This window comes from Oncorhynchus gorbuscha, linkage group LG22 (assembly GCF_021184085.1).
Source record: "Oncorhynchus gorbuscha isolate QuinsamMale2020 ecotype Even-year linkage group LG22, OgorEven_v1.0, whole genome shotgun sequence".
Lineage (NCBI taxonomy): Eukaryota > Metazoa > Chordata > Actinopteri > Salmoniformes > Salmonidae > Oncorhynchus > Oncorhynchus gorbuscha.
This window is the reverse complement of record NC_060194.1, coordinates 49,307,823-49,335,639: the sequence shown is the minus strand read 5'-3', so window position 1 is coordinate 49,335,639 and position 27,817 is coordinate 49,307,823. Positions and strand designations below refer to the sequence as shown.

Here is a 27,817-nt window from a genome sequence, read left to right as displayed (position 1 = left end):
AGGAGGAAGAGGAGAAGCTGAGCCTTGATGACAACGTCCTGTTGGATGAGGACTTTGAGGCTGGGTACGAGGCTGGAGAAGAGGAGGAGGAAGAGATGGAGGAGGAAGAGGGGGAAGATGATGAAGAGGAGGAGGAGAGCAACAAGATGAAGATTCTGCGTCACATTGCGGGCGTGGCGTCTAAAGTGAAGGAGATCATCGGGAATCTGATCACCACCGCGGGAAAAGTGGTGGTCACTATACTGTTAGGAGTCACAGGTCAGTGTTTTCCAGTGAGAGAGAGAGGAATCCGCCCCTGCACTATACTCAACACGCTCTCAATGTGTACAAACACTTCTTTTTGACTGTTATTTATGTTTATTAATATGACCATAGAGTCGTTCCACATCAAAAAAAAGCAAAACAAACAAAACGTTCAAACTACAGAAACGATTTCAGATAAATCTGACATGGTGGGTGTTGGTGGGTGGTGGCTTGCTGAATTGAATGACCCCATACCCAAACTAGCGCCAACAGATGTTCTTGATCAGGTCATGTTGTCAGGAACAACTCCTGATCCTATCCAATACAGTATACTTCAATGCTGACATCTCAACCACTGTTTAGCCAACTGTATATACATACAGTGGGGAGAACAAGTATTTGATACACTGCCGATGTTGCAGGTTTTCCTACTTACAAAGCATGTAGAGGTCTGTAATTTTTATCATAGGTACACTTCAACTCTGAGAGACGGAATCTAAAACAAAAATCCAGAAAATCACATTGTATAATATTTAAGTAATTAATTTGCATTTTATTGCATGACATAAGTATTTGATACATTAGATAAGCAGAACCTAATATTTGGTACAGAAACCTTTGTAATTACAGAGATCATACGTTTCCTGTAGTTCTTGACCAGGTTTGCACACACTGCAGCAGGGATTTGGCCCACTCCTCCATACAGGTTTCGGGGCTGTCGCTGGGCAATACGGACTTTCAGTTCCTCCAAAGATTTTCTATTGGGTTCAGGTCTGGAGACTGGCTAGGCCACTACAGGACCTTGAGATGCTTCTTACGGAGCCACTCCTTAGTTGCCCTGGCTGTGTGTTTCGGGTCGTTGTCATGCTGGAAGACCCAGCCACGGCCCATCTTCAATGCTCTTACTGAGGGAAGGAGGTTGTTGGCCGAGATCTCGCGATACATGGCCCCATCCATCCTCCCCTCAATATGGTGCAGTCGTCCTGTCCACTTTGCAGAAAAGCATTCCCAAAGAATGATGTTTCCACCTCCATGCTTCACGGTTGGGATGGTGTTCTTGGGGTTGTACTCCTCCTTCTTCCTCCTCCAAACATGGTGAGTGGAGTTTAGACCAAAAAGCAATTTTTTTGTCTCATCAGACCACATGACCTTCTCCCATTCCTCCTCTGGATCATCCAGATGGTCATTGATAAACTTCAGACAGGCCTGAACATGTGCTGGCTTGAGCAGGGGGACCTTGCGTGCGCTGCAGGATTTTAATCCATGACGGCGTAGTGTGTTACTAATGATTTTCTTTGAGACTGTGGTCCCAGCTCTCTTCAGGTCATTGACCAGGTCCTGCCGTGTAGTTCTGGGCTGATCCCTCACCTTCCTCATGATCATTGATGCCCCACGAGGTGAGATCTTGCATGGAGCTCCAGACCGAGGGTGATTGACCGTCATCTTGAACTTCTTCCATTTTCTAATAATTGCACCAACAGTTGTTGCCTTCTCACCAAGCTGCTTGCCTATTGTCCTGTAGCCCATCCCAGTCTTGTGCAGGTCTACAATTTCATCCCTGATGTCCTTACGCAGCTCTCTAGTCTTGGCCATTGTGGAGAGGTTGGAGTCTGTTTGATTGAGTGTGTGGACTGGTGTCTTTTATACAGGTAACAAGTTCAAACAGGTGCAGTTAATACAGGTAATGAGTGGAGAACAGGAGGGATTCTTAAAGAAAAACTAACAGGTCTGTGAGAACCGGAATTCTTACTGGTTGGTAGGTGATCAAATACATATGTCATGCAATAAAATGCAAATTAATTATACAATGTGATTTTTGGGATTTTTGTTTCACAGTTGAAGTGTACCTATGATAAAAATGACAGACCTCTACATGCTTTGTAAGTAGGAAAACCTGCAAAATCGGCAGTGTATCAAATATTTGTTCTCCCCACTGTATATATATATCTGCTTCTCTAATTGGTTGATTGATTGATATCTAAGTGTATCTGTGTCCACCAGGTGTAATACTGCTCTCGCTGACATCTGCGGTCTAGTTCTTTGCCTTCCGATAGATCTTTAAATATCATTGTATCCGTTTGCATCTATCTATGTATATCGGAATGCTTATTGTCTCCACCAGGTATCACGCTGCCCTCGCTGACCTCTGCGGTCTATTTCTTCCTGTTCCTGTTCCTGTGTACGTGGTGGTCGTTCTGCCGCACCTTCGACACCCTCATCTTCAGCTGTATGTGTGTCCTCATGGCCATATTCAGCGCTGGACACCTGGTCGTCCTCTACCTCTATCAGTTTCAGTTCTTCCAAGAGAGCATCCCTCCAGAGGACAGCTACATCAGGTTAGATCTGTCTTTCTATCTTTATTTATCTTTATGTCTGTCTTTTATGATGACAGATATTTAGTTACCCTGGTTACTGTGGCTGCTAGGTGTTTACTATACAGCTCAACTCCAGTTCACTATGTGCATTCAAGTAAATATGAACTTTCACCATTTTAATCCAAAATATATACAGTATCGCCACATACAACCAGAAGCCCAAATCCACCAGGCTTTTAAATGTAGTGTATTCTGGTTCCTCAATACTTACTGGCTGTAACATATATTGTCATTATAATTAATGTATGAGGGGGGATGGGATAGGGAGACCATTAGTTGTTTATGTGGAAGGTTGCGGATAAGTGGTAAGGTTGAATTCCTAATCCACCCCTTAACCCCCACTTTACATCTGAAACAATTGGATCACTATTAGCAATATAGTAAACTCCCACCCAGTCTGTGCCGATTGCAGAAGCTACTCATCAGTGTTGTCCTCGCTGCTATTATAACATAACTACTTATTTAGACAATGTATTTTAGCAGTGTTGCCCTTGCCACTATGTCCCTGGCAAGATAGCCTTGGTGTTTCTGGAGACTATTGATTCCAATGTCTTTAGTCTGCTGGCCTTGCATTACAGCAGTGTGTCACGTCCAATGCTATTATGGCTATCTATAGCATTAGCATCACCTTATATAGTGACTGTCACCTTGTATACCATTAGCATCACCTTATATAGCGACTGTCACCTTGTATACCATTAGCATCACCTTATATAGCGACTGTCACCTTGTATACCATTAGCATCACCTTATATAGCGACTGTCACCTTGTATACCATTAGCATCACCTTATATAGCAATTGTCACCTTGGATACGATTAGCATCACCTTATATAGCGACTGTCACCTTGTATACCATTAGCATCACCTTATATAGCGACTGTCACCTTGTATACCATTAGCATCACCTTATATAGCAACTATCACCTTATATACCATTAGCATCACCTTATATTGCAACTGTCACCTCGATGGTCCATTTCCTTCCTCTCACTTTGTACAAGGATGGAGAGGATAAGCTAATGGCCACACCCACACATGCAATGACATCTCCTGGTTTCAATGATGTTTCTAGAGACAATATCTCTCTCATCATCACTCAATACCTAGGTTTACCTCCACTGTATTCACATCCTACCATACCTTTGTCTGTCTGTACATTATACCTTGAAGCTATTTTATCGCCCCCAGAAACCTCCTTTTACTGTCTGTTCCTGCTTTAAGCCATACCCTTATCCTACTCCTCCTCTTTTCCTCTGGTGATGTAGAGGTGAATCCAGGCCCTGCAGTGCCTAGCTCCACTCCTATTCCCCAGGCGCTCTCTTTTGATGACTTCTGTAACCGTAATAGCCTTGGTTTCATGCATGTTAACATTAGAAGCCTACTCCCTAAATTTGTTTTACTCACTGCTTTAGCACACTCTGCCAACCCGGATGTTCTAGCTGTGTCTGAATCCTGGCTTAGGATTCTGAAATTTTCATTCCTAACTACAACATTTTCAGACAAGATAGAACTGCCACAGGGGGCGGTGTTGCAATCTACTGCAAAGATAGCCTGCAGAGTTCTGTCCTACTATTCAGGTCTGTACCCAAACAATTTGTACTTCTACTTTTAAACCTCTCTAAAAAGAAGTCTCTCACCGTTGCCGCCTGCTATAGACCACCCTCTGCCCCCAGCTGTGCTCTGGACACCATATGTGAACTGATTTCCCCCCATCCATCTTCAGAGCTCGTGCTGCTAGGCGACCTAAACTGGAACATGCTTAACACCCCAGCCATCCTACAATCTAAACTTGATGCCCTCAATCTCACACAAATTATCAATGAACCTACCAGGTACCCCCACAAAGCCTTAAACACAGGCACCCTCGTCTGCTAAATGGCATATATTATTATTATTATTATTATAGATATCATCCTAACCAACTTCCCCTCTAAATACACCTCTGCTGTCTTCAACCAAGATCTCAGCGATCACTGCCTCATTGCCTGCATCCGTAATGGGTCAGCGGTCAAACGACCTCCACTCATCACTGTAAAACGCTCCCTGAAACACTTCAGCGAGCAGGCCTTTCTAATCGACCTGGCCGGGGTATCCTGGAATGATATTGATCTCATCCCGTCAGTAGAGGATGCCTGGTTATTTTTTTAAATGCCTTCCTAACCATCTTAAATAAGCATGCCCCATTCAATAAATTTAGAACCAGGGACAGATATAGCAGATATAGACTGCCCTTAACCAACACAAAAACATCCTATGGTGTTCTGCACTAGCATTGAACAGTCCCCGTGATATGCAGCTTGTCAGGGAGCTAGAAACCAATTCACACAGGCAGTTAGAAAAGCCAAGGCTAGCTTTTTCAAGCAGTTCTGGGACACTGTAAAGTCCATGGAGATAAGAACACCTCTTCCCAGCTGCCCACTGCACTGAAGATAGGAAACACTGTCACCACTGATAAATCCACTATAATTGAGAATTTCAATAAGCATTTTTCTATGGCCGGCCATGCTTTCCACCTGGCTACCCCTACCCCGGGCAACAGCCCTGCACCCCCCACAGCAACTCGCCCAACCCTTCCCCATTTCTCCTTCTCCCAAATCCAGATAGCTGATGTTCTGAAAGAGCTGCAAAATCTGGACCCCTACAAATCAGCTGGGCTAGACAATCTGGACCCTTTCTTTCTAAAATTATCTGCCGAAATTGTTGCCACCCCTATTACTAGCCTGTTCAACCTCTCTTTCGTGTCGTCTGAGATTCCCAAAGATTGGAAAGCAGCTGCGGTCACTCTTGACCCAAACTGCTTTGGACCTATATCTATCCTACCCTGCCTTTCTAAGGTCTTCGAAAGCCAAGTCAACAAACAGATTACCGACCATTTCGAATCTCACCATACCCTCTCTGCTATGCAATCTGGTTTCAGAGCTTGTCATGGGTGCACCTCAGCTCAAGGTAAGAAACAATTACTGTACAGCCGTATTCATTGATCTGGCCAAGGCTTTCGACTCTGTCAATCACCACATCCTCATCGGCAGACTCACCAGCCTTGGTTTCTCAAATGATTGCCTCGCCTGGTTCACCAACTACTTGTCTGATAGAGTTCAGTGTGTCAAATCGGAGGGCCTGTTGTCCGGACCTCTGGCAGTCTCTATGGGGGTGCCACAGGGTTCAATTCTTGGACCAAATCTCTTCTCTGTATACATCAATGATGTCGCTCTTGCTGCTGGTGAGTCTCTGATCCACCTCTACGCAGACGACACCATTCTGTATACTTCTGGCCCTTCTTTGGACACTGTGTTAACAACCCTCCAGGCAAGCTTCAATGCCATACAACTCTCCTTCCGTGGCCTCCAATTGCTCTTAAATACAAGTAAAACTAAATGCATGCTCTTCAACCGATCGCTGCCTACACCTGCCCGCAGCCTTTCACATTATAGCACTTTGACTCATAGAACGACATAAAGACGCATGCAGCTCAATTTAATTTCTCACTCTGTCGTAAAGTATTTTAGCGAAGCATCTAATGATTAGTCAACGGATAAAGATATACAAGCCAATCTTGTTGACTTTCCACAGCCCCTGAGATATGTCAGTCTCTCTGATGTCATCTAGTGTGACTGATGTGTTAAAAACCGTGGGCCCCAATGAGCTGTTATCAGAGTCCTAGTACCAATGGCTGTGTCAGAATGGCACCCTATTCTCTATATAATGCACTACTTTAGACCAGGGCTGGCACCCTATTCCCTATATAGTGCACAACTTACAGTACACTACACTACACTACAGTACACTACGCTACAGTACAGGACAGTACAGTACACTACACTACAGTACACTACGCTACAGTACAGGACAGTACAGTACACTATACTACAGTACACTACGCTACAGTACAGGACAGTACAGTACACTATACTACAGTACACTACAGTACACTACGCTATAGTACAGGACAGTACAGTACACTATACTACAGTACACCACACCACACTACAGTACACTACAGTACACTAAACTACACTACACTACACTACACTACACTACACTACACTACACTACACTACACTACAGTACACTACACCACACTACAGTACAGTACACTATACTACAGTACAGTACAGTACACTACACTACACTACAGTACACTACACTACACTACAGTACACTACAGTACACCACACTACAGTACACTACACTACAGTACACTATACTACAGCACACTACATTACAGTACTGTACACTACAGTACACCACACTACACCACAGTACACTAAAGTACACTATACTACAGTACACTATAGTACACTATACAGCAGTACACTATACTACACTACACTACAGTGCACTATACTACAGTACACTACAGTACACCACAGTACACCACACTACACTACACTATACTACAGTACACTATACTACACCCACTACACTGCAGTACACTATACTACAGTACAATACAGTACACGACACTATACTACAGTACAGTACAGTACACTACACTATACTTCAGTACAGTACAGTACACTATACTACACTACAGTACAGTACTCTACCCTACACTACACTACAGTACACTATACTACAGTACAATACAGTACACTACACTATACTTCAGTACAGTACAGTACAGTACAGAACACTACACTATACTACAGTACAGTACAGTACACTATACTTCAGTACAGTACAGTAGAGTACACTACACTGTACTACACTACAGTACACTATACTACACTATATACTTCAGTACAGTACAGTACAGTAGAGTACACTACACTATACTACACTACAGTACACTACACTATACTTCAGTACAGTACAGTACACTACACTGCACTCTACTACAGTACAGTACTCTACCATATACCCAGCCCTCCGTGTCCTAGCCTACCAGGGAAACTCACCCACCCTCTAAATAAGTGCTTTGCAGTCCTGGGTTCAAATACTATTTGACATTTTTCAAATACTGTTACGTTTACTCTAGTCTTCCTGGAGTACCATATGGGTGTGGTTTGGAATTTCCCGACAATTCTATTGGTTTCATTGCGCAAGCTAAGCTGAATCATGCCCATATAAAGTATTTGAAATTGTTATGAATACTATTTGAACCCAGGTCTGGTATAGTGTTGTTTGGTCCCCATGATACAATAGGCTAACATCTCCGGCTCCTGTGGGAGTCCTAATTGTGTGTGTTGACAGAGGCCTGGCCTTGCTGCCTGGCTGACTGAGTGAAGGGTGATGACAGACTTAGTTTTCACATCGCTTCCTGCCTCCTGAGCTTACAATAGACCAATCTGGAGTGAAATGCCTCTAGCTACAGATCTAGGATCAGCTTTACCTCTCCCAAACCTTACCCTAACCATTAGTGTGGGGAAACACTAGGGAATATTTTCCAACCCTACACTACAATAGACCAGTCCTCTTTCTCTGATTCCTTCCCACGTCTCCCTGGAGTGAACACTGGTGCAATTCATGGGTTTAAAAAAAAAGACGGATTGGTGTGAAGGGATATGAATGTTTAGTTACAAACAAATCACATTGTTTTTTTTATATATCGGTTTGAAAAGGGGAGAGAGAACGTGTGCACACTTCAGGGAGAAAAGGGGGAGGAAGGGAGTGGGACACTCAGGTCATGTGACCTGCTATTACCAGCGGCAGGAAGTAGCGTGGAGGTGGTGAGGCGGTATAGCTGGCGGTAACTCGTATTCCACAAGGGGCTGCATCTCAATACTCTAGAGTGACTTCATCTCCTTGTCTCCTGTCCTTCATCTGCATTGACGTAACAGAACTGGGCAGGTGAAAGGAGTTATGACTGTGTATGACCCCCCCTGACACTTTTACATAAAGCTCCTGTCTGCACTAAGGATGATGTATTCGTGAATTTATACTTTTCAATTACCGGGAATAATTCATATTTATCCAGGGAGTTCTGGGAAATGTAAAATAGATCAAATATTGGAGGTGTCCATTTCAAGTGTTTAAAACCCGAGATATGCCAGGGTTCTCCCCAAATAAGAGAGGGGGGGAGTTCTGCGTCACCTTGGCGGCTTGTCTGCATTAAAATATGTCAAGTTTTTCAGAACAAATGTATTGTAGTAACGATCTAAGTAACTGTCTTTTGGTGGCCAATGACATTGTTATGGATACGCGAACCAGGACGTTCATAAAGTCAGAGCGTTACCGTGTTCCTCGATGAACGATGAATGCACTGACTGTAAAGTCGTTCTGGATAATAGCATCTGCTAGCGGTAGGTTATCTAGACACAGAGCACTCTGCCGCGGTCATCCCTCTCTTCAAAGGGGGCTGACACTCTAGACCCAAACTGTTACAGACCTATATCCATCCTGCCCTGCCTCTAGACCCAAACTGCTACAGACCTATATCCATCTTGCCCTGCCCTGCCTCTAGACCCAAACTGTTACAGACCTATATCCATCCTGCCCTGCCCTGCCTCTAGACCCAAACTGCTACAGACCTATATCCATCCTGCCCTGCCTCTAGACCCAAACTGCTACAGACCTATATCCATCCTGCCCTGCCTCTAGACCCAAACTGTTACAGACCTATATCCATCCTGCCCTGCCCTGCCTCTAAACCCAAACTGTTACAGACCTATATCCATCCTGCCTTGCCTCTAGACCCAAACTGTTATAGACCTATATCTATCCTGCCCTGCCTCTAGACCCAAACTGTTACAGACCTATATCCACCCTGCCCTGCCCTGCCCTGCCCTGCCCTGCCCTGCCCTGCCCTGCCCTGCCCTGCCCTGCCCTGCCCTGCCCTGCCCTGCCCTGCCCTGCCTCTAGACCCAAACTGTTACAGACCTATATCCATCCTGCCCTGCCCTGCCCTGCCTTGCCCTGCCTCTAGACCCAAACTGTTACAGACCTATATCTCTCCTGCCCTGCCTCTAGACCCAAACTGCCACAGACCTATATCCACCCTGCCCTGCCCTGCCCTGCCCTGCCCTGCCCTGCCCTGCCCTGCCCTGCCCTGCCCTGCCCTGCCCTGCCCTGCCCTGCCCTGCCCTGCCTCTAGACCCAAACTGTTACAGACCTATATCCATCCTGCCCTGCCTCTAGACCCAAACTGCTACAGACCTATATCCATCTTGCCCTGCCCTGCCTCTAGACCCAAACTGTTACAGACCTATATCCATCCTGCCCTGCCCTGCCTCTAGACCCAAACTGCTACAGATCTATATCCATCCTGCCCTGCCCTGCCTCTAGACCCAAACTGTTACAGACCTATATCCATCCTGCCCTGCCTCTAGACCCAAACTGCTACAGACCTATATCCATCCTGCCTTGCCTCTAGACCCAAACTGTTACAGACCTATATCCATCCTGACCTGCCTCTAGACCCAAACTGTTACAGACCTATATCCATCCTGCCCTGCCTCTAGACCCAAACTGTTACAGACCTATATCCATCCTGCCCTGCCTCTAGACCCAAACTGCTACAGACCTATATCCATCCTGCCCTGCCTCTAGACCCAAACTGTTACAGACCGATATCCATCCTGCCCTGCCTCTAGACCCAAACTGTTACAGACCTATATCCACCCTGCCCTGCCCTGCCCTGCCCTGCCCTGCCCTGCCCTGCCCTGCCCTGCCCTGCCCTGCCCTGCCCTGCCCTGCCCTGCCCTGCCTCTAGACCCAAACTGTTACAGACCTATATCCACCCTGCCCTGCCCTGCCCTGCCCTGCCCTGCCCTGCCCTGCCCTGCCCTGCCCTGCCCTGCCCTGCCCTGCCCTGCCCTGCCCTGCCCTGCCTCTAGACCCAAACTGCTATAGACCTATATCCACCCTACCCTGTCTTTCTAAGGTCTTCGAAAGCCAAGTTGTTAATAAACAGATCCCTGTCCAAGCTCTCAGGATGCACAGAGTGCACCCCAGCCATAGAATAACACAAACGTTAGTCAAACAAAAGTCAAATGACCAAAGTTGCTAAGCTAGATAACCACCTTCAACAAAAACAATCATGAAAAATATCCCCAAAATATCCCCATTTTTAATGAAAAATAATGAAAAATATCCCTATTTAAAATCTGTCAGTTTAAACTGGAGAAATGTGTTGTTTTCCATTGAATGCGTCTCAATCCACTTCATCTGCTGATGTCGCACTTCCACTTCTGAGGTCAAAGGTGACAGAGCCAGAGCGGTGTTTGTCAGACCGTGAGACATGCCGAAAATTGGTCTTCTCACAAAATAACCTTTTGTAGCGTCCGAACGGTTTGGCCCCACAAAATGATGACCTCTATTATGAAAGATGAGACGAACATGGTGGTGTTCTCTGTTTTGCTCAAAGCGTCTTGGGGACACTTTTAAAGTCGGGTTATATCTGATCTGTCGACGTCTTTTAACTTCAGGGGGCGTTTGAACCGTCATCGTTCGTTCCAGTGGAAAGGTGAGTCTCTCGGTAGGACTCTCCGCAAGCCTCACAAGACTAGTCTCTCGGTAGGACTCTCCGCAAGCCTCACAAGACTAGTCTCTCGGTAGGACTCTCCGCAAGCCTCACAAGACTAGTCTCTCGGTAGGACTCTCCGCAAGCCTCACAAGACTAGTCTCTCGGTAGGACTCTCCGCAAGCCTCACAAGACTAGTCTCTCGGTAGGACTCTCCGCAAGCCTCACAAGACTAGTCTGAAGGTAGCAGTTTAAAAAAAAACAAATCGATACCTTAAAGGGTTAAAAAAAGAAACTTCTAATCAAATACTGATCCTTGGTATGACCATTTTTAAAACAATCCCATATGTTAGTATAGTATAACACCCCCCCGCACCCCCACCCTGCTTAGACTCTAGAGGGTTTTACTATCAAAGTATCTTAACAGTGACTAACTGTTTTATAAAATATAATATCCATATCTACTCTCATACCATTTGTTGTTCACACATTCTCTACCGACGCTCTCATATGGCCAGTACTAGACAGAGCAGAGAAGCTCTCATATGGGCAGTACTAGACAGAGCAGAGGAGCTCTCATATGGGCAGTACTAGACAGAGCAGAGAAGCTCTCATATGGGCAGTACTAGACAGAACAGAGGAGCTCTCATATGGGCAGTACTAGACAGAGCAGAGAAGCTCTCATATGGGCAGTACTAGACAGAACAGAGGAGCTCTCATATGGGCAGTACTAGACAGAGCAGAGAAGCTCTCATATGGCCAGTACTAGACAGGGCAGAGGAGCTCTCATATGGGCAGTACTAGACAGAGCAGAGAAGCTCTCATATGGGCAGTACTAGACAGAGCAGAGAAGCTCTCATATGGGCAGTACTAGACAGAACAGAGGAGCTCTCATATGGGCAGTACTAGACAGAGCAGAGAAGCTCTCATATGGGCAGTACTAGACAGAGCAGAGAAGCTCTCATATGGCCAGTACTAGACAGGGCAGAGGAGCTCTCATATGGGCAGTACTAGACAGAACAGAGGAGCTCTCATATGGGCAGTACTAGACAGAGCAGAGAAGCTCTCATATGGGCAGTACTAGACAGAGCAGAGGAGCTCTCATATGGCCAGTACTAGACAGGGCAGAGGAGCTCTCATATTGGCAGTACTAGACAGGGCAGAGGAGCTCTCATATGGGCAGTACTAGACAGAGCAGAGAAGCTCTCATATGGGCAGTACTAGACAGAGCAGAGGAGCTCTCATATGGCCAGTACTAGACAGGGCAGAGGAGCTCTCATATGGGCAGTACTAGACAGAACAGAGGAGCTCTCATATGGGCAGTACTAGACAGAGCAGAGAAGCTCTCATATGGGCAGTACGAGACAGAGCAGAGAAGCTCTCATATGGGCAGTACGAGACAGAGCAGAGAAGCTCTCATATGGGCAGTACGAGACAGAGCAGAGAAGCTCTCATATGGGCAGTACTAGACAGAGCAGAGGAGCTCTCATATGGCCAGTACTAGACAGAGCAGAGGAGCTCTCATATTGGCAGTACTAGACAGGGCAGAGGAGCTCTCATATGGGCAGTACTAGACAGAGCAGAGAAGCTCTCATATGGGCAGTACTAGACAGGGCAGAGGAGCTCTCATATGGCCAGTACTAGACAGAGCAGAGAAGCTCTCATATGGGCAGTACTAGACAGAGCAGAGGAGCTCTCATATGGCCAGTACTAGACAGAGCAGAGAAGCTCTCATATGGGCAGTACTAGACAGGGCAGAGGAGCTCTCATATGGGCAGTACTAGACAGAACAGATAAGCTCTCATATTAACAGCAGTAGGAGAAGAACAGAGAGAAGCTCTCATATTAACAGCAGTAGGAGAAACACAGAGAGAAGCTCTCATATTAACAGCAGTAGGAGAAACACAGAGAGAAGCTCTCATATTAACAGCAGTAGGAGAAACACAGAGAAGCTCTCATATTAACAGCAGTAGGAGAAACACAGAGAGAAGCTCTCATATTAACAGCAGTAGGAGAAACACAGAGAGAAGCTCTCATATTAACAGCAGTAGGAGAAACAGAGAGAAGCTCTCATATTAACAGCAGTAGGAGAAACAGAGAGAAGCTCTCATATTAACAGCAGTAGGAGAAACACAGAGAGAAGCTCTCATATTAACAGCAGTAGGAGAAACACAGAGAAGCTCTCATATTAACAGCAGTAGGAGAAACACAGAGAGAAGCTCTCATATTAACAGCAGTAGGAGAAACACAGAGAGAAGCTCTCATATTAACAGCAGTAGGAGAAACAGAGAGAAGCTCTCATATTAACAGCAGTAGGAGAAACAGAGAGAAGCTCTCATATTAACAGCCGTAGGAGAAGAACAGAGAAGCTCTCATATTAACAGCAGTAGGAGAAACACAGAGAGAAGCTCTCATATTAACAGCAGTAGGAGAAACACAGAGAGAAGCTCTCATATTAACAGCAGTAGGAGAAACACAGAGAGAAGCTCTCATATTAACAGCAGTAGGAGAAAACAGAGAGAAGCTCTCATATTAACAGCAGTAGGAGAAACAGAGAGAAGCTCTCATATTAACAGCAGTAGGAGAAACAGAGAGAAGCTCTCATATTAACAGCAGTAGGAGAAACACAGAGAGAAGCTCTCATATTAACAGCAGTAGGAGAAGAACAGAGAAGCTCTCATATTAACAGCAGTAGGAGAATAACAGAGAGTAGCTCTCATATTATCAGCAGTAGGAGAAACAGAGAGATCCTCTCATATTAACAGCAGTAGGAGAAACAGAGAGAAGCTCTCATATTAACAACAGTAGGAGAAACACAGAGAAGCTCTCATATTAACAGCAGTAGGAGAAACAGAGAGAAGCTCTCATATTAACAGCAGTAGGAGAAACACAGAGAAGCTCTCATATTAACAGCAGTAGGAGAAACAGAGAGAAGCTCTCATATTAACAGCAGTAGGAGAAACAGAGAGAAGCTCTCATATTAACAGCAGTAGGAGAAGAACAGAGAAGCTCTCATATTAACAGCAGTAGGAGAAACACAGAGAAGCTCTCATATTAACAGCAGTAGGAGAAACACAGAGAAGCTCTCATATTAACAGCAGTAGGAGAAACACAGAGAAGCTCTCATATTAACAGCAGTAGGAGAAAACAGAGAAGCTCTCATATTAACAGCAGTAGGAGAAGAACAGAGAAGCTCTCATATTAACAGCAGTAGGAGAAACACAGAGAAGCTCTCATATTAACAGCAGTAGGAGAAACACAGAGAAGCTCTCATATTAACAGCAGTAGGAGAAGAACAGCGAAGCTCTCATATTAACAGCAGTAGGAGAAACACAGAGAAGCTCTCATATTAACAGCAGTAGGAGAAACACAGAGAGAAGCTCTCATATTAACAGCAGTAGGAGAAACACAGAGAGAAGCTCTCATATTAACAGCAGTAGGAGAAACACAGAGAGAAGCTCTCATATTAACAGCAGTAGGAGAAACACAGAGAGAAGCTCTCATATTAACAGCAGTAGGAGAAACACAGAGAGAAGCTCTCATATTAACAGCAGTAGGAGAAACACAGAGAGAAGCTCTCATATTAACAGCAGTAGGAGAAACACAGAGAAGCGGAGGACATGTTGTAGAGGTATTCTGACATGATGTTGATAACGTCAACCTATGGATTCCAGAATACAGTCAGGAATGTTCCATGCGAGACAGGAGTCAGGATTTGGGGTTTCAGTGGGATTGAGACTGGATAAGAAAATAGTTTTGGCGGACAGAAGGAGATAGAGTTTTCCCTCATACCTCTCTGACTTGTTAACAGGCTTCATGTCTGTGGGATAGAGATGCCTAGTGAGTTGTGCTAAGGCCTATCAGATTTGTGACTGTCTAGAAGAGTCCAAATGATACGGTTATTTTATAGGCTGTATGGGTTTCAGTTCCGGGTTTATTTACGCGCGTGCTTTTTGAATTTACGTCGACTTTGTAGGAAGTCAAGGAGAGTGCATGGTCCTCCAGCTACGTGGTCAATAAAACGACGTTGCTGATCTAAGGATTCCTGTTTTATAGTTCAACCACTTTGTCTTCCATGTAACAACCTACAATTTTTATTTTGTGTTAAATCTTAAATGTGACATTCCACTTGGAAGAGTTTTCCTCGAGACAGTCACAGGGTTCATGGTCCCCGGTGTTAAATCCGAGTCGGCACCTTTTCTCCTCCTGGCTTTGACTGTAAGGACTGAGATCAATGTTGTGTCTCGGAGAACTCAAGGTCTCTTATCAGTAATAATATAATATACTGCTGCTTAGTTATTATTGGCCGATGCACCGGCAGATCAATTCAGACCAATTTAACTCCTTATTGGGAAAAAGTCTGGACAACAAAATAGATCTACAGTGCTTTAAATAATTTTGGTATCTCTCATACATTTGACCTTATAAGATACAAACAAAACATCTGATCCTGATGTATTCTTAACAATATTTACATTTAAAGTCCTTACGTTTAAATATACTGCCGTGTGCAGTCAACAAAGGCCTGCCGTAAAACTGTACGGAAACTGTATACATACAGTCAGTATATTGTACGACTGTATCTAACCTTTATCTAGGTGCTATAATTCTCAATGAGATTACATCTATTTGTCAATAGAGTCCTGGTTCAATATTGTCTTTGTCTTCATCTCTCTCTCTCTCTCTCTCTCTCTCCTCTGTCCTCTTTCCTCTTTCCTCTTTCTCTCTCTCTCTCCTCTTTCTCTCTCTCTCCTCTGTCCTCTTTCCTCTTTCTTCTTTCTCTTTCTCTTTTCTCTCTCTCTCTCTCTCTCTCTCTCTCTCTCTCTCTCCTCTTTTCTCTCTCTCCCTCTCTCTCTCCTCTCTCTCTCTCTCTCTCTCTCTCTCTCTCTCTCTCTTCTCTCTCTTCTCTCTCTCTCTCTCTCTCTCTTTTCTCTCTCTCTCTCTCTCTCTCCCTCTCGCTCTCTCTCTCTCTCTCTCTCTCTCTCTCTCTCTCTCTCTCTCTCTCTCTCTCTCTCTCTCTCTCTCTCTCTCTCTCTCTCTCTCTCTCTCTCTCTCTCTTTTCTCAGTCTGTTCTCTCATCCATCATCCTCTGCTCCTCTAACCCTGATCTGGCCTCTCAACCCCATTATGCTGCTCTCTCTCTCTCTCTGGCTCTATAGAGGTAGGTAACACCCTGGTATCTCTCTCTCTCTCTCTCTCTCTACTCTCTCCAGGAACCTCCTCTCTCATCTCCTCTGGCTCCAGGAACCTCTAGGTAACTCTCTCTCTCTCTCTCTCTCTCTCTGGCTCCAGGAACCTCTCTCTCTCTCTCTCTCTCTCTCTCTCTTTTCTCCAGTCTGTTCTGGCATCTCATCCATCATCCAGACTGACTGCTCTATAGAGGTAGGTAACACCCTGGTATCTCCTCCACGTGGAGGATGATAGTTAACCCTGATCTGGCCTGGCACCACTTTGTCAACCCCATTATGCTGCTGCTGCTGTACTACACCCTGGCCACTCTCATACGCCTCTGGCTCCAGGAACCTATAGAGGTAGGTAACACCCTGGTATCTCTCATACTCCTCTGGCTCCAGGAACCTATAGAGGTAGGTAACACCCTGGTATCTCTCATACTCCTCTGGCTCCAGGAACCTATAGAGGTAGGTAACACCCTGGTATCTCTCATACTCCTCTGGCTCCAGGAACCTATAGAGGTAGGTAACACCCTGGTATCTCTCATACTCCTCTGGCTCCAGGAACCTATAGAGGTAGGTAACACCCTGGTATCTCTCATACTCCTCTGGCTCCAGGGACCTATAGAGGTAGGTAACACCCTGGTATCTCTCATACTCCTCTGGCTCCAGGAACCTATAGAGGTAGGTAACACCCTGGTATCTCTCATACTCCTCTGGCTCCAGGAACCTATAGAGGTAGGTAGGTAACACCCTGGTATCTCTCATACTCCTCTGGCTCCAGGAACCTATAGAGTAGGTAACAGGTACTCCTCTGGTCCAGGAACACCCTGGTATCTCTCATACTCCTCTGGCTCCAGGGACCTATAGAGGTAGGTAGGTAACACCCTGGTATCTCTCATACTCCTCTGGCTCCAGGGACCTATAGAGGTAGGTAGGTAACACCCTGGTATCTCTCATACTCCTCTGGCTCCAGGGACCTATAGAGGTAGGTAGGTAACACCCTGGTATCTCTCATACTCCTCTGGCAGGAACCAGGGACCTATACTCCTCTGGCTCCAGGAACCTATAGAGGTAGGTAACACCCTGGTATCTCTCATACTCCTCTGGCTCCAGGAACCTATAGAGGTAGGTAGGTAACACCCTGGTATCTCTCATACTCCTCTGGCTCCAGGAACCTATAGAGGTAGGTAGGTAACACCCTGGTATCTCTCATACTCCTCTGGCTCCAGGAACCTATAGAGGTAGGTAACACCCTGGTATCTCTCATACTCCTCTGGCTCCAGGAACCTATAGAGGTAGGTAACACCCTGGTATCTCTCATACTCCTCTGGCTCCAGGAACCTATAGAGGTAGGTAACACCCTGGTATCTCTCATACTCCTCTGGCTCCAGGAACCTATAGAGGTAGGTAACACCCTGGTATCTCTCATACTCCTCTGGCTCCAGGAACCTATAGAGGTAGGTAACACCCTGGTATCTCTCATACTCCTCTGGCTCCAGGAACCTATAGAGGTAGGTAACACCCTGGTATCTCTCATCCAGGAACCTCCTCTGGCTCCAGGGACCTATAGGTAACACCCTGGTAGGTAGGTAACACCCTGGTATCTCTCATACTCCTCTGGCTCCAGGAACCTATAGAGGTAGGTAGGTAACACCCTGGTATCTCTCATACTCCTCTGGCTCCAGGAACCTATAGAGGTAGGTAGGTAACACCCTGGTATCTCTCATACTCCTCTGGCTCCAGGAACCTATAGAGGTAGGTAGGTAACACCCTGGTATCTCTCATACTCCTCTGGCTCCAGGGACCTTTATCCATGAGGTGATGGTACAGCCCCTCCCTCTCTCCCAAGCGACTACACTCAGCTCTCTCTGTCTCTGTTTCTGTCTCTCTCTCTCTCTTTCTCTGTCTCTCTCTCTCTCTTTCTCTGTCTCTGTCTCTCTCTGTCTGTCTCTCTGTCTCTCTGTCTCTGTCTCTCTGTCTCTGTTTATATCTCTCTCTTTCTCTGTCTCTGTGTGTCTCTCTCTCTCTCTGTCTCTGTCTCTGTTTCTGTCTCTCTCTCTCTCTCTTTCTCTGTCTCTGTCTCTCTCTGTCTGTCTCTCTGTCTCTCTGTCTCTCTGTCTCTGTCTCTCTCTGTCTGTCTCTCTGTCTCTCTCTCTCTCTTTCTCTGTCTCTGTCTCTGCCTCTGTTTCTATCTCTCTCTTTCTCTGTCTCTGTCTCTGTCTCTATCTCTCTCTGTCTCTGTTTCTATCTCTCTCTTTCTCTGTCTCTGTGTGTCTCTCTCTCTCTCTGTCTCTGTCTCTGTTTCTGTCTCTCTCTCTCTCTTTCTCTGTCTCTGTCTCTCTCTGTCTGTCTCTCTGTCTCTCTGTCTCTCTGTCTCTGTCTCTCTCTGTCTGTCTCTCTGTCTCTCTCTCTGTTTCTCTGTCTCTGTCTCTGTTTCTATCTCTCTCTTTCTCTGTCTCTGTCTCTATCTCTCTCTGTCTCTGTCTCTGTCTCTGTCTCTGTCTCTGTCTCTATCTCTCTTTCTCTGTCTCTGTCTCTGTCTCTGTCTCTGTCTCTGTCTCTGTCTCTGTCTCTCTCTCTCTCTCTCTCTCTCTCTCTCTCTCTCTCTGTCTCTGTCTCTGTCTCTCTCTCTCTCTGTCCTGTCTCTGTTTCTATCTCTCTCTCTCTCTGTCTCTGTCTCTGTCTCTGTCTCTGTCTCTCTGTCTCTCTCTCTCTCTCTCTCTCTCTCTGTCTCTGTCTCTGTCTCTGTCTCTGTCTCTCTCTCTCTCTGTCCTGTCTCTGTTTCTATCTCTCTCTTTCTCTGTCTCTGTCTTTGTTTCTATCTCTCTCTGTCTCTGTCTCTGTCTCTGTCTCTGTCTCTGTCTCTGTCTCTGTCTCTGTCTCTGTCTCTGTCTCTCTCTCTCTCTCTCTCTCTCTCTCTCTCTCTGTCTCTGTCTCTCTCTGTCTCTCTCTGTCTCTCTGTCTCTGTCTCTGTCTGTCTGTCTCTCTCTCTCTGTCCTGTCTCTGTTTCTGTCTCTCTCTCTCTCTGTCTCTGTCTCTGTCTCTGTCTCTGTCTCTCTCTCTCTGTCTCTGTCTCTGTTTCTATCTCTCTCTGTCTCTGTCTCTGTCTCTGTCTCTGTCTCTGTCTCTGTCTCTGTCTCTGTCTCTGTCTCTGTCTCTGTCTCTCTCTCTCTGTCTCTCTGTCTCTCTGTCTCTCTGTCTCTCTCTCTCTGTATCTGTCTCTCCCTTTCTCTCTCTCTCCATCTCCCCCCTCTGTTTTTCTCCCATATACAGTGATGCTTATAATAAAACATGATTACAGAGTATCACCCCGTCCCACCTCATCACCCCGTCCCACCTCATCACCCCGTCCCACCTCATCACCCCGTCCCACCTCATCACCCCGTCCCAATAGGAATGTTATTCCAGATTCTATACTGTAGGTTCTGTACTGTAGGTTCTATACTGTAGGTTCTGGGTAGTAGGTTCTGTCCTGTAGGTTCTGTACTGTAGGTTCTATACTGTAGGTTCTATACTGTAGGTTCTATACTGTAGGTTCTGTCCTGTAAGTTCTATACTGTAGGTTCTGTCCTGTAGGTTCTATACTGCAGGTTCTATACTGTAGGTTCTGTCCTGTAGGTTCTATACTGTAGGTTCTGTCCTGTAGGTTCTGTCCTGTAGGTTCTATACTGTAGGTTCTGTACTGTAGGTTCTATCCTGTAGGTTCTGTACTTTAGGTCCTGGGTAGTAGGTTCTATACTGTAGGTTATATACTGTAGGTTATGTCCTGTAGGTTCTATACTGTAGGTTCTGTACTGTAGGTTCTATCCTGTAGGTTCTGTACTTTAGGTCCTGGGTAGTAGGTTCTATACTGTAGGTTCTATACTGTAGGTTCTGTCCTGTAGGTTCTATACTGTAGGTTCTGTCCTGTAGGTTCTATACTGTAGGTTCTGTCCTGTAGGTTCTGTACTGTAGGTTCTGTCCTGTAGGTTCTATACTGTAGGTTCTGTACTGTAGGTTCTATCCTGTAGGTTCTGTCCTGTAGGTTCTGTCCTGTAGGTTCTATACTGTAGGTTCTATACTGTAGGTTCTGTACTGTAGGTTCTGTACTTTAGGTCCTGGGTAGTAGGCTCTGTCCTGTAGGTTCTGTCCTGTAGGTTCTGTACTGTAGGTTCTGTCCTGTAGGTTCTGTCCTTTAGGTTCTGTACTGTAGGTTCTGTACTGTACTTCTGGTAGAACATGGTGAAAGTAGTCACATCAAACAGACTGTAGATGTTAGATTTCCACTTGTCAATCGGACCGTGTTGGAGATTGTTCACTAGATATTAGGTAATACATCTGAGATTTCTCTACAGTTGTTTGAATACCTTTATCTTCAACAGGAGGATGAAGAAGAGGAGGGAGAGGACGGAGAGGAAGAGGAGGAGGTGGTTGGGAACGGCACCAGGAACTCTGCGGACAAGAGGAGACAGCTGTGGTGGAAAGCTCACCAACGCACAGAGGAAAGAAACGTAGGAGATCCTGACTCGTATAACACTCGGGTTTTTCTCTTTATCTCACCTGTGGTGTTAATGAATGTTAGAAAATATTGATCATCGGGAAGAAGGTTCAGCAATTACATAATAAAAGGCCAAGCTGTGGTGGACGGCTCACCAATGGACAGAGGAGAGAAACTTAGGATGAACCATTATACAACTTCTGACCTGGCTTTATTTCAGAATGAATACTTTATTAAGGCATTATAAACGATTGATTATCGGGTAGATCAATAAATGACCCAGATTATATAACGTATAACACTCCCATGACCTTAACTCACTTTGGGGGTAAATTCACCTCGGGGTATTTGTGATGCGTTATAAAACTATTGATTATTGGTTGAAAGATAAAACAGGAATCCTTAGATCAGCAATGTCATTCCCTTGACCACATAGCTAGAGGGCCATGCACTTTCCCTCTCTTTACCTCTCTCTATCTCTCTCTACCTCTCTCTATCTCTCTCTACCTCTCTCTACCTCTCTCTACCTCTCTCTACCTGTCTCTACCTCTCTCTACCTGTCTCTACCTCTCTCTACCTCTCTCTACCTCTCTCTATCTCTCTCTACCTCTCTCTACCTCTCTCTACCTGTCTCTACCTCTCTCTACCTCTCTTTACCTCTCTCTACCTCTCTCTACCTCTCTCTACCTCTCTCTACCTCTCTCTCTCTCTCCTCTCTACCTCTCTCTACCTGTCTCTACCTCTCTCTACCTCTCTCTACCTCTCTCTACCTCTCTCTACCTGTCTCTACCTCTCTCTACCTGTCTCTACCTCTCTCTACCTGTCTCTACCTCTCTCTACCTGTCTCTACCTGTCTCTACCTCTCTCTACCTGTCTCTACCTGTCTCTACCTCTCTCTACCTGTCTCTATCTCTCTCTACCTGTCTCTACCTCTCTCTACCTGTCTCTACCTCTCTCTACCTGTCTCTACCTGTCTCTACCTCTCTCTACCTCTCTCTACCTGTCTCTACCTCTCTCTACCTCTCTCTACCTCTCTCTACCTCTCTCTACCTACCTCTCTCTACCTCTCTCTCTATCTCTACCCTCTCTACCTGTCTCTACCTCTCTCTACCTCTCCCTCTTTACCTCTCTACCTCTCTCTCTACCTCTCTCTACCTCTCTCTATCTCTCTCTCTACCTCTCTCTACCTCTCTCTACCTCTCTCTACCTCTCTCTACCTCTCTCTACCTCTCTCTACCTCTCTCTACCTCTCTCTACCTCTCTCTACCTGTCTCTACCTCTCTCTACCTCTCTCTACCTCTCTCTCTACCTCTCTCTCTACCTGTCTCTACCTCTCTCTCTACCTCTCTCTATCTCTCTCTCTACCTCTCTCTACCTGTCTCTACCTCTCTCTACCTCTCTCTACCTGTCTCTACCTCTCTCTCTACCTCTCTCTATCTCTCTCCACCTCTCTCTAACTTTCTCTAACTCTCTCTGTCTCTACCTCTCTCTACCTCTCTCTACCTGTCTCTACCTCTCTCTCTACCTGTCTCTACCTCTCTCTACCTCTCTCTACCTGTCTCTACCTCTCTCTCTACCTGTCTCTACCTCTCTCTACCTCTCTCTACCTGTCTCTGCCTCTCTACCTCTCTCTACCTGTCTCTACCTCTCTCTCTACCTCTCTCTCTCTCTACCTCTCTCTACCTGTCTCTACCTCTCTCTCTACCTCTCTCTATCTCTCTCCACCTCTCTCTAACTCTCTCTAACTCTCTCTACCTCTACCTCTCTCTATCTCTCTCTACCTCTCTCTATCTATCTCTACCTCTCTCTCTCTCTCTCTCTCTACCTCTCTCTATCTCTACCTCTCTCTATCTCTCTCTACCTCTCTCTCTCTCTCTACCTCTCTCTACCTCTCTCTACCTCTCTCTGCCTCTCTCTACCTCTCTCTACCTCTCTCTGCCTCTCACTGCCTCTCTACCTCTCTCTACCTCTCTTTGCCTCTCTACCTCTCTCTACCTCTCTCTACTTTTTCTCTACACTCTCTACCTAATTCTACCCCTCTCTGCCTCTCTCTACCTCTCTTTGCCTCTCTACCTCTCTCTACCTCTCTCTACCTTTTCTCTACTCTACCTTTTCTCTACCTCAAATTTCTACCTCTCTCTACCTCTCTCTACCTATTTCTACCTCTCTCTGCCTCTCTCTACCTCTCTTTGCCTCTCTCTACCTCTCTACCTCTCTCTACCACTCTCTACCTCTCTCTACCTATTTCTACCGCTCTCTACCTCTCTACCTCTATCTACCTATTTCTACCTCTCTCTGCCTCTCTCTACCTCTCTCTACCGCTCTCTACCTCTCTCTACCTCTCTCTACCTCTATCTACCTATTTCTACCTCTCTCTGCCTCTCTCTACCTCTCTCTACCGCTCTCCACCTCTCTCTACCTCTCTCTACCGCTCTCTACCTCTCTCTACCTCTCTCTGCCTCTCACTTACCTCTCTCCACCTCTCTCTACCTCTCTCTACCTCTCCTTGTCTTTTTTCTTTTCCTTATTGTAGCTGCTTTCTACCCAGGATGGCTACAGTACATCTGAGGTAGGTACCGTACTAGACTGTAGTGTATCACACATGTGCATATCTTATCCTTTTTAACTGCTACATGTTCTGCACTGTAACTTACTGTTCTGCACTGTAACTTACTGTTCTGCACTGTAACTTACTATTCTGCACTGTAACTTACTATTCTGCACTGTAACTTACTGTTCTGCACTGTAACTTACTATTCTGCACTGTAACTTACTATTCTCCACTGTAACTTACTATTCTGCTCCTGTCTTACTATTCTGCACTGTAACTTACCAGGATTCTGCACTGTAACTTACTGTTCTGTATCACTGTAATCTTATCTATTCTGCACTGTAACTTACTGTTCTGCACTGTAACTTACTATTCTGCACTGTAACTTACTATTCTGCACTGTAACTTACTATTCTGCACTGTAACTTACTATTCTGCACTGTAACTTACTATTCTGCACTGTAACTTACTATTCTGCACTGTAACTTACTATTCTGCACTGTAACTTACTATTCTGCACTGTAACTTACTATTCTGCACTTGGAAACAAATGGTGTCATGACCTGACTAGGAAAACCTCTGGGCCGTAACCCTAGTCCATATGGTTGTTGTGTTCTCCCACAGGGGTTGGCTGCAAAGTCCAACGGGACGTCTTGTGACATCTCCACCCTAAACTCGGTGGAGAATAGACCGGTCGGTCTGGACCTGTACTCCACCCCACAGTATAAAATGGACCAAACCAATACCATTACAGGTGAGTTTTACTGTACTGTACACACACACTGGGGCGAAAGTTTCTGCTCGCAATTTCTGTGAGGAGGAAATTTAGTGAACTGGGCCCTGGTTAAAAGTAGTGCACTATATCCTATGACACTCCATAGGGCCCTGGTTAAAAGTAGAGCACTACATCCTTATGACACTCCATAGGGCCCTGGTTAAAAGTAGTGCACTATATCCTATGACACTCCATAGGGCCCTGGTCAGAAGTAGTGCACTATATAGGGAATAGAGACATTTGGGAAGCATCCCTATATAGCTCTCCAGTTTGTAGTCCTAAAAACCGGAGCTGAAACTTCTTGTTCAGCCCATTTCTATGGGGGAAATGAATTGGGAAATTAAATGGGAAAGTAATGGGGAAATGAATGGGGAAACGAATGGGGAAACGAATGGGGAAACGAATGGGGAAACGAATGGGGAAACGAATGGGGAAATGAATGGGGAAATTAATGGGGAAACGAATGGGGAAACGAATGGGGAAATTAATGGGGAAATGAATTGGGAAATTAAATGGGAAAGTAATGGGGAAATGAATGGGGAAACGAATGGAGAAATTAATGGGGAAATTAATGGGGAAACGAATGGGGAAATGAATGGGGAAACGAATGAGGAAATGAATGGGGAAATTAATGGGGAAATGAATGGGGAAACGAATGGGGAAATTAATGGGGAAATGAATGGGGAAATGAATGGGGAAACGAATGGGGAAACGAATGGGGAAATGAATTGGGAAAGTAATGGGGAAATGAATGGGGAAACGAATGGGGAAATTAATGGGGAAACGAATGGGGAAACGAATGGGGAAATGAATGGGGAAATGAATGGGGAAACGAATGGGGAAATAAGGTCTGAGGTTAACACAGGCTTAGGAGTTATCATACATTTTGATTCTACAGTCTGTCTACCTCTCTAATTCATGAATTATGAAGCCTTTATGTGCTTATTTTGATATTATATAAATTCACAAATAGTGACATTAGCTTCATGAAGATGATCTCACAGAACAAATTGCATCAGATTTAAGCCTGTGACACAAAAAGACCCCATTCATATTTCTGTCTATACCGTCTATATGTACTTTAGATGTCCTGTGACACAAAAAGACCCCATTCATATTTCTGTAGATGTCCTGTGACACAAAAAGACGCCATTCATATTTCTGTCTATACCGTCTATATGTACTGTAGATGTCCTGTGACTACAAAAAGACCCCATTCATATTTCTGTCTATACCGTCTATATGTACTGTAGATGTCCTGTGACTACAAAAAGACCCCATTCATATTTCTGTCTATACCGTCTATATGTACTGTAGATGTCCTGTGACACAAAAAGACCCCATTCATATTTCTGTCTATACCGTCTATATGTACTGTAGATGTCCTGTGACACAAAAAGACCCCATTCATATTTCTGTCTATACCGTCTATATGTACTGTAGATGTCCTGTGACACAAAAAGACCCCATTCATATTTCTCTACTAAATAACGTGGTCCCTCTATCTTTATATCTAAAACAGAGAAGAAGAATGGAAGTGTGTATGACGTCAATCCAACCGTGGGTGGAGAGACTGCTGGGATGGAGGAGGAGGAGGAGATGAAGGAGGGCGATGAGGAGGAGGAGGAGGAGATGAAGGAGGAGGAGGAGGAGGAGGAGGAGATGAAGGAGGGCAGAGTGAATGCTGTAGTAACAGTGTTCAGGTTCATTATGAAGCAGAGCTATATCTGTGCTCTCATAGCCATGATGGTGAGTCAACACAGTGACTGGTCCCTGTGGTCCCTGTGGTCCCTGTGGTGACTGTGGTGACTGCGGTGACTGTGGTGACTGTGGTACCTCTGGTGACTGTGGTCCCTGTGGTGACTGTGGTGACTGTGGTGACTGTGGTGACTGTGGTCCCTCTGGTCCCTCTGGTCCCTCTGGTCCCTGTGGTGACTGTGGTGACTGTGGTCCTTGTGGTGACTGTGATCCTTGTGGTGACTGTGGTCCCTGTGGTGACTGTGGTCCCTGTGGTGACTGTGGTGACTGTGGTGACTGTGGTGACTGTGGTGACTGTGGTCCCTCTGGTGACTGTGGTGACTGTGGTGACTGTGGTGACTGTGGTCCCTCTGGTGACTGTGGTCCCTGTGGTGACTGTGGTCCCTGTGGTGACTGTGGTGACTGTGGTGACTGTGGTGACTGTGGTCCCTGTGGTGACTGTGGTGACTGTGGTCCTTGTGGTGACTGTGGTCCTTGTGGTGACTGTGGTCCCTGTGGTGACTGTGGTGACTGTGGTCCCTCTGGTGACTGTGGTCCCTGTGGTCCCTGTGGTGACTGTGGTGACTGTGGTCCTTGTGGTGACTGTGGTCCTTGTGGTGACTGTGGTCCCTGTGGTGACTGTGGTGACTGTGGTGACTGTGGTGACTGTGGTGACTGTGGTCCCTCTGGTGACTGTGGTGACTGTGGTGACTGTGGTGACTGTGGTGACTGTGGTCCCTCTGGTGACTGTGGTCCCTGTGGTGACTGTGGTCCCTGTGGTGACTGTGGTGACTGTGGTGACTGTGGTCCCTGTGGTGATTGTGGTCCCTGTGGTGACTGTGGTCCCTGTGGTGACTGTGGTCTCTGTGGTGACTGTGGTCCCTGTGGTGACTGTGGTGACTGTGGTGACTGTGGTCCCTGTGGTGACTGTGGTCCCTGTGGTGACTGTGGTCCCTGTGGTGACTGTGGTCTCTGTGGTGACTGTGGTCCCTGTGGTGACTGTGGTGACTGTGGTGACTGTGGTCCCTGTGGTGACTGTGGTCCCTGTGGTGACTGTGGTCCCTGTGGTCCCTCTGGTCCCTCTGGTGACTGTGGTCTCTGTGGTGACTGTGATCCCTGTGGTGACTGTGGTGACTGTGGTGACTGTGGTCCCTCTGGTGACTGTGGTCCCTCTGGTCCCTCTGGTCCCTCTGGTCCCTGGTGACTGTGACTGTGGTGACTGTGGTGACTGTGGTCCCTCTGGTGACTGTGGTCCCTCTGGTCCCTCTGGTGACTGTGGTCCCTGTGGTGACTGTGGTCCCTGTGGTGACTGTGGTCCCTGTGGTGACTGTGGTCCCTGTGGTGACTGTGGTCCCTCTGGTCCCTGTGGTGACTGTGGTCCCTGTGGTGACTGTGGTCCCTGTGGTGACTGTGGTCCCTCTGGTGACTGTGGTCCCTCTGGTGACTGTGGTCCCTCGGGTGACTGTGGTCCCTCGAGTGACTGTGGTCCCTCTGGTCCCTCTGGTGACTGTGGTCCCTCTGGTAACTGTGGTGACTGTGGTCCCTGTGGTGACTGTGGTGACTGTGGGTGACTGTGGTGACTGTGGTCCCTGTGGTGACTGTGGTCCCTGTGGTGACTGTGGTCCCTGTGGTCCCTCTGGTGACTGTGGTCTCTGTGGTGACTGTGGTGACTGTGGTCCCTGTGGTGACTGTGGTCCCTCTGGTGACTGTGGTCCCTGTGGTCCCTGTGGTGACTGTGGTCCCTGTGGTGACTGTGGTGACTGTGGTCACTCTGGTCCCTGTGGTGACTGTGGTCCCTCTGGTGACTGTGGTCCCTGTGGTGACTGTGGTCCCTCTGGTCCCTGTGGTGACTGTGGTGACTGTGGTGACTGTGGTCCCTGTGGTGACTGTGGTCCCTCTGGTGACTGTGGTCCCTGTGGTGACTGTGGTCCCTGTGGTGACTGTGGTCCCTGTGGTGACTGTGGTGACTGTGGTCCCTGTGGTGACTGTGGTCCCTCTGGTGACTGTGGTCCCTGTGGTGACTGTGGTCCCTGTGGTCCCTGTGGTCCCTGTGGTGACTGTGGTGACTGTGGTCCCTGTGG

The 27,817-nt window shown here is 46.5% G+C and overlaps 1 protein-coding gene across 1 annotated transcript in view; it reads left to right on the top strand.

Moving 5' to 3' along the window:
* The window catches only part of LOC124009465 (piezo-type mechanosensitive ion channel component 2-like), a gene marked incomplete at its 5' end in the record, with an annotated part of 249,921 nt that overhangs the window by 70,215 nt on the left and 151,889 nt on the right, over positions 1 to 27,817 (top strand). Inside the window, 7 exon segments of the mRNA XM_046321275.1 lie at positions 3 to 258; positions 2,366 to 2,583; positions 16,363 to 16,422; positions 16,425 to 16,553; positions 20,573 to 20,686; positions 23,849 to 23,917; positions 25,608 to 25,748. Of these exon segments, the coding sequence (XP_046177231.1) occupies positions 3 to 258; positions 2,366 to 2,583; positions 16,363 to 16,422; positions 16,425 to 16,553; positions 20,573 to 20,686; positions 23,849 to 23,917; positions 25,608 to 25,748 (987 nt within the window).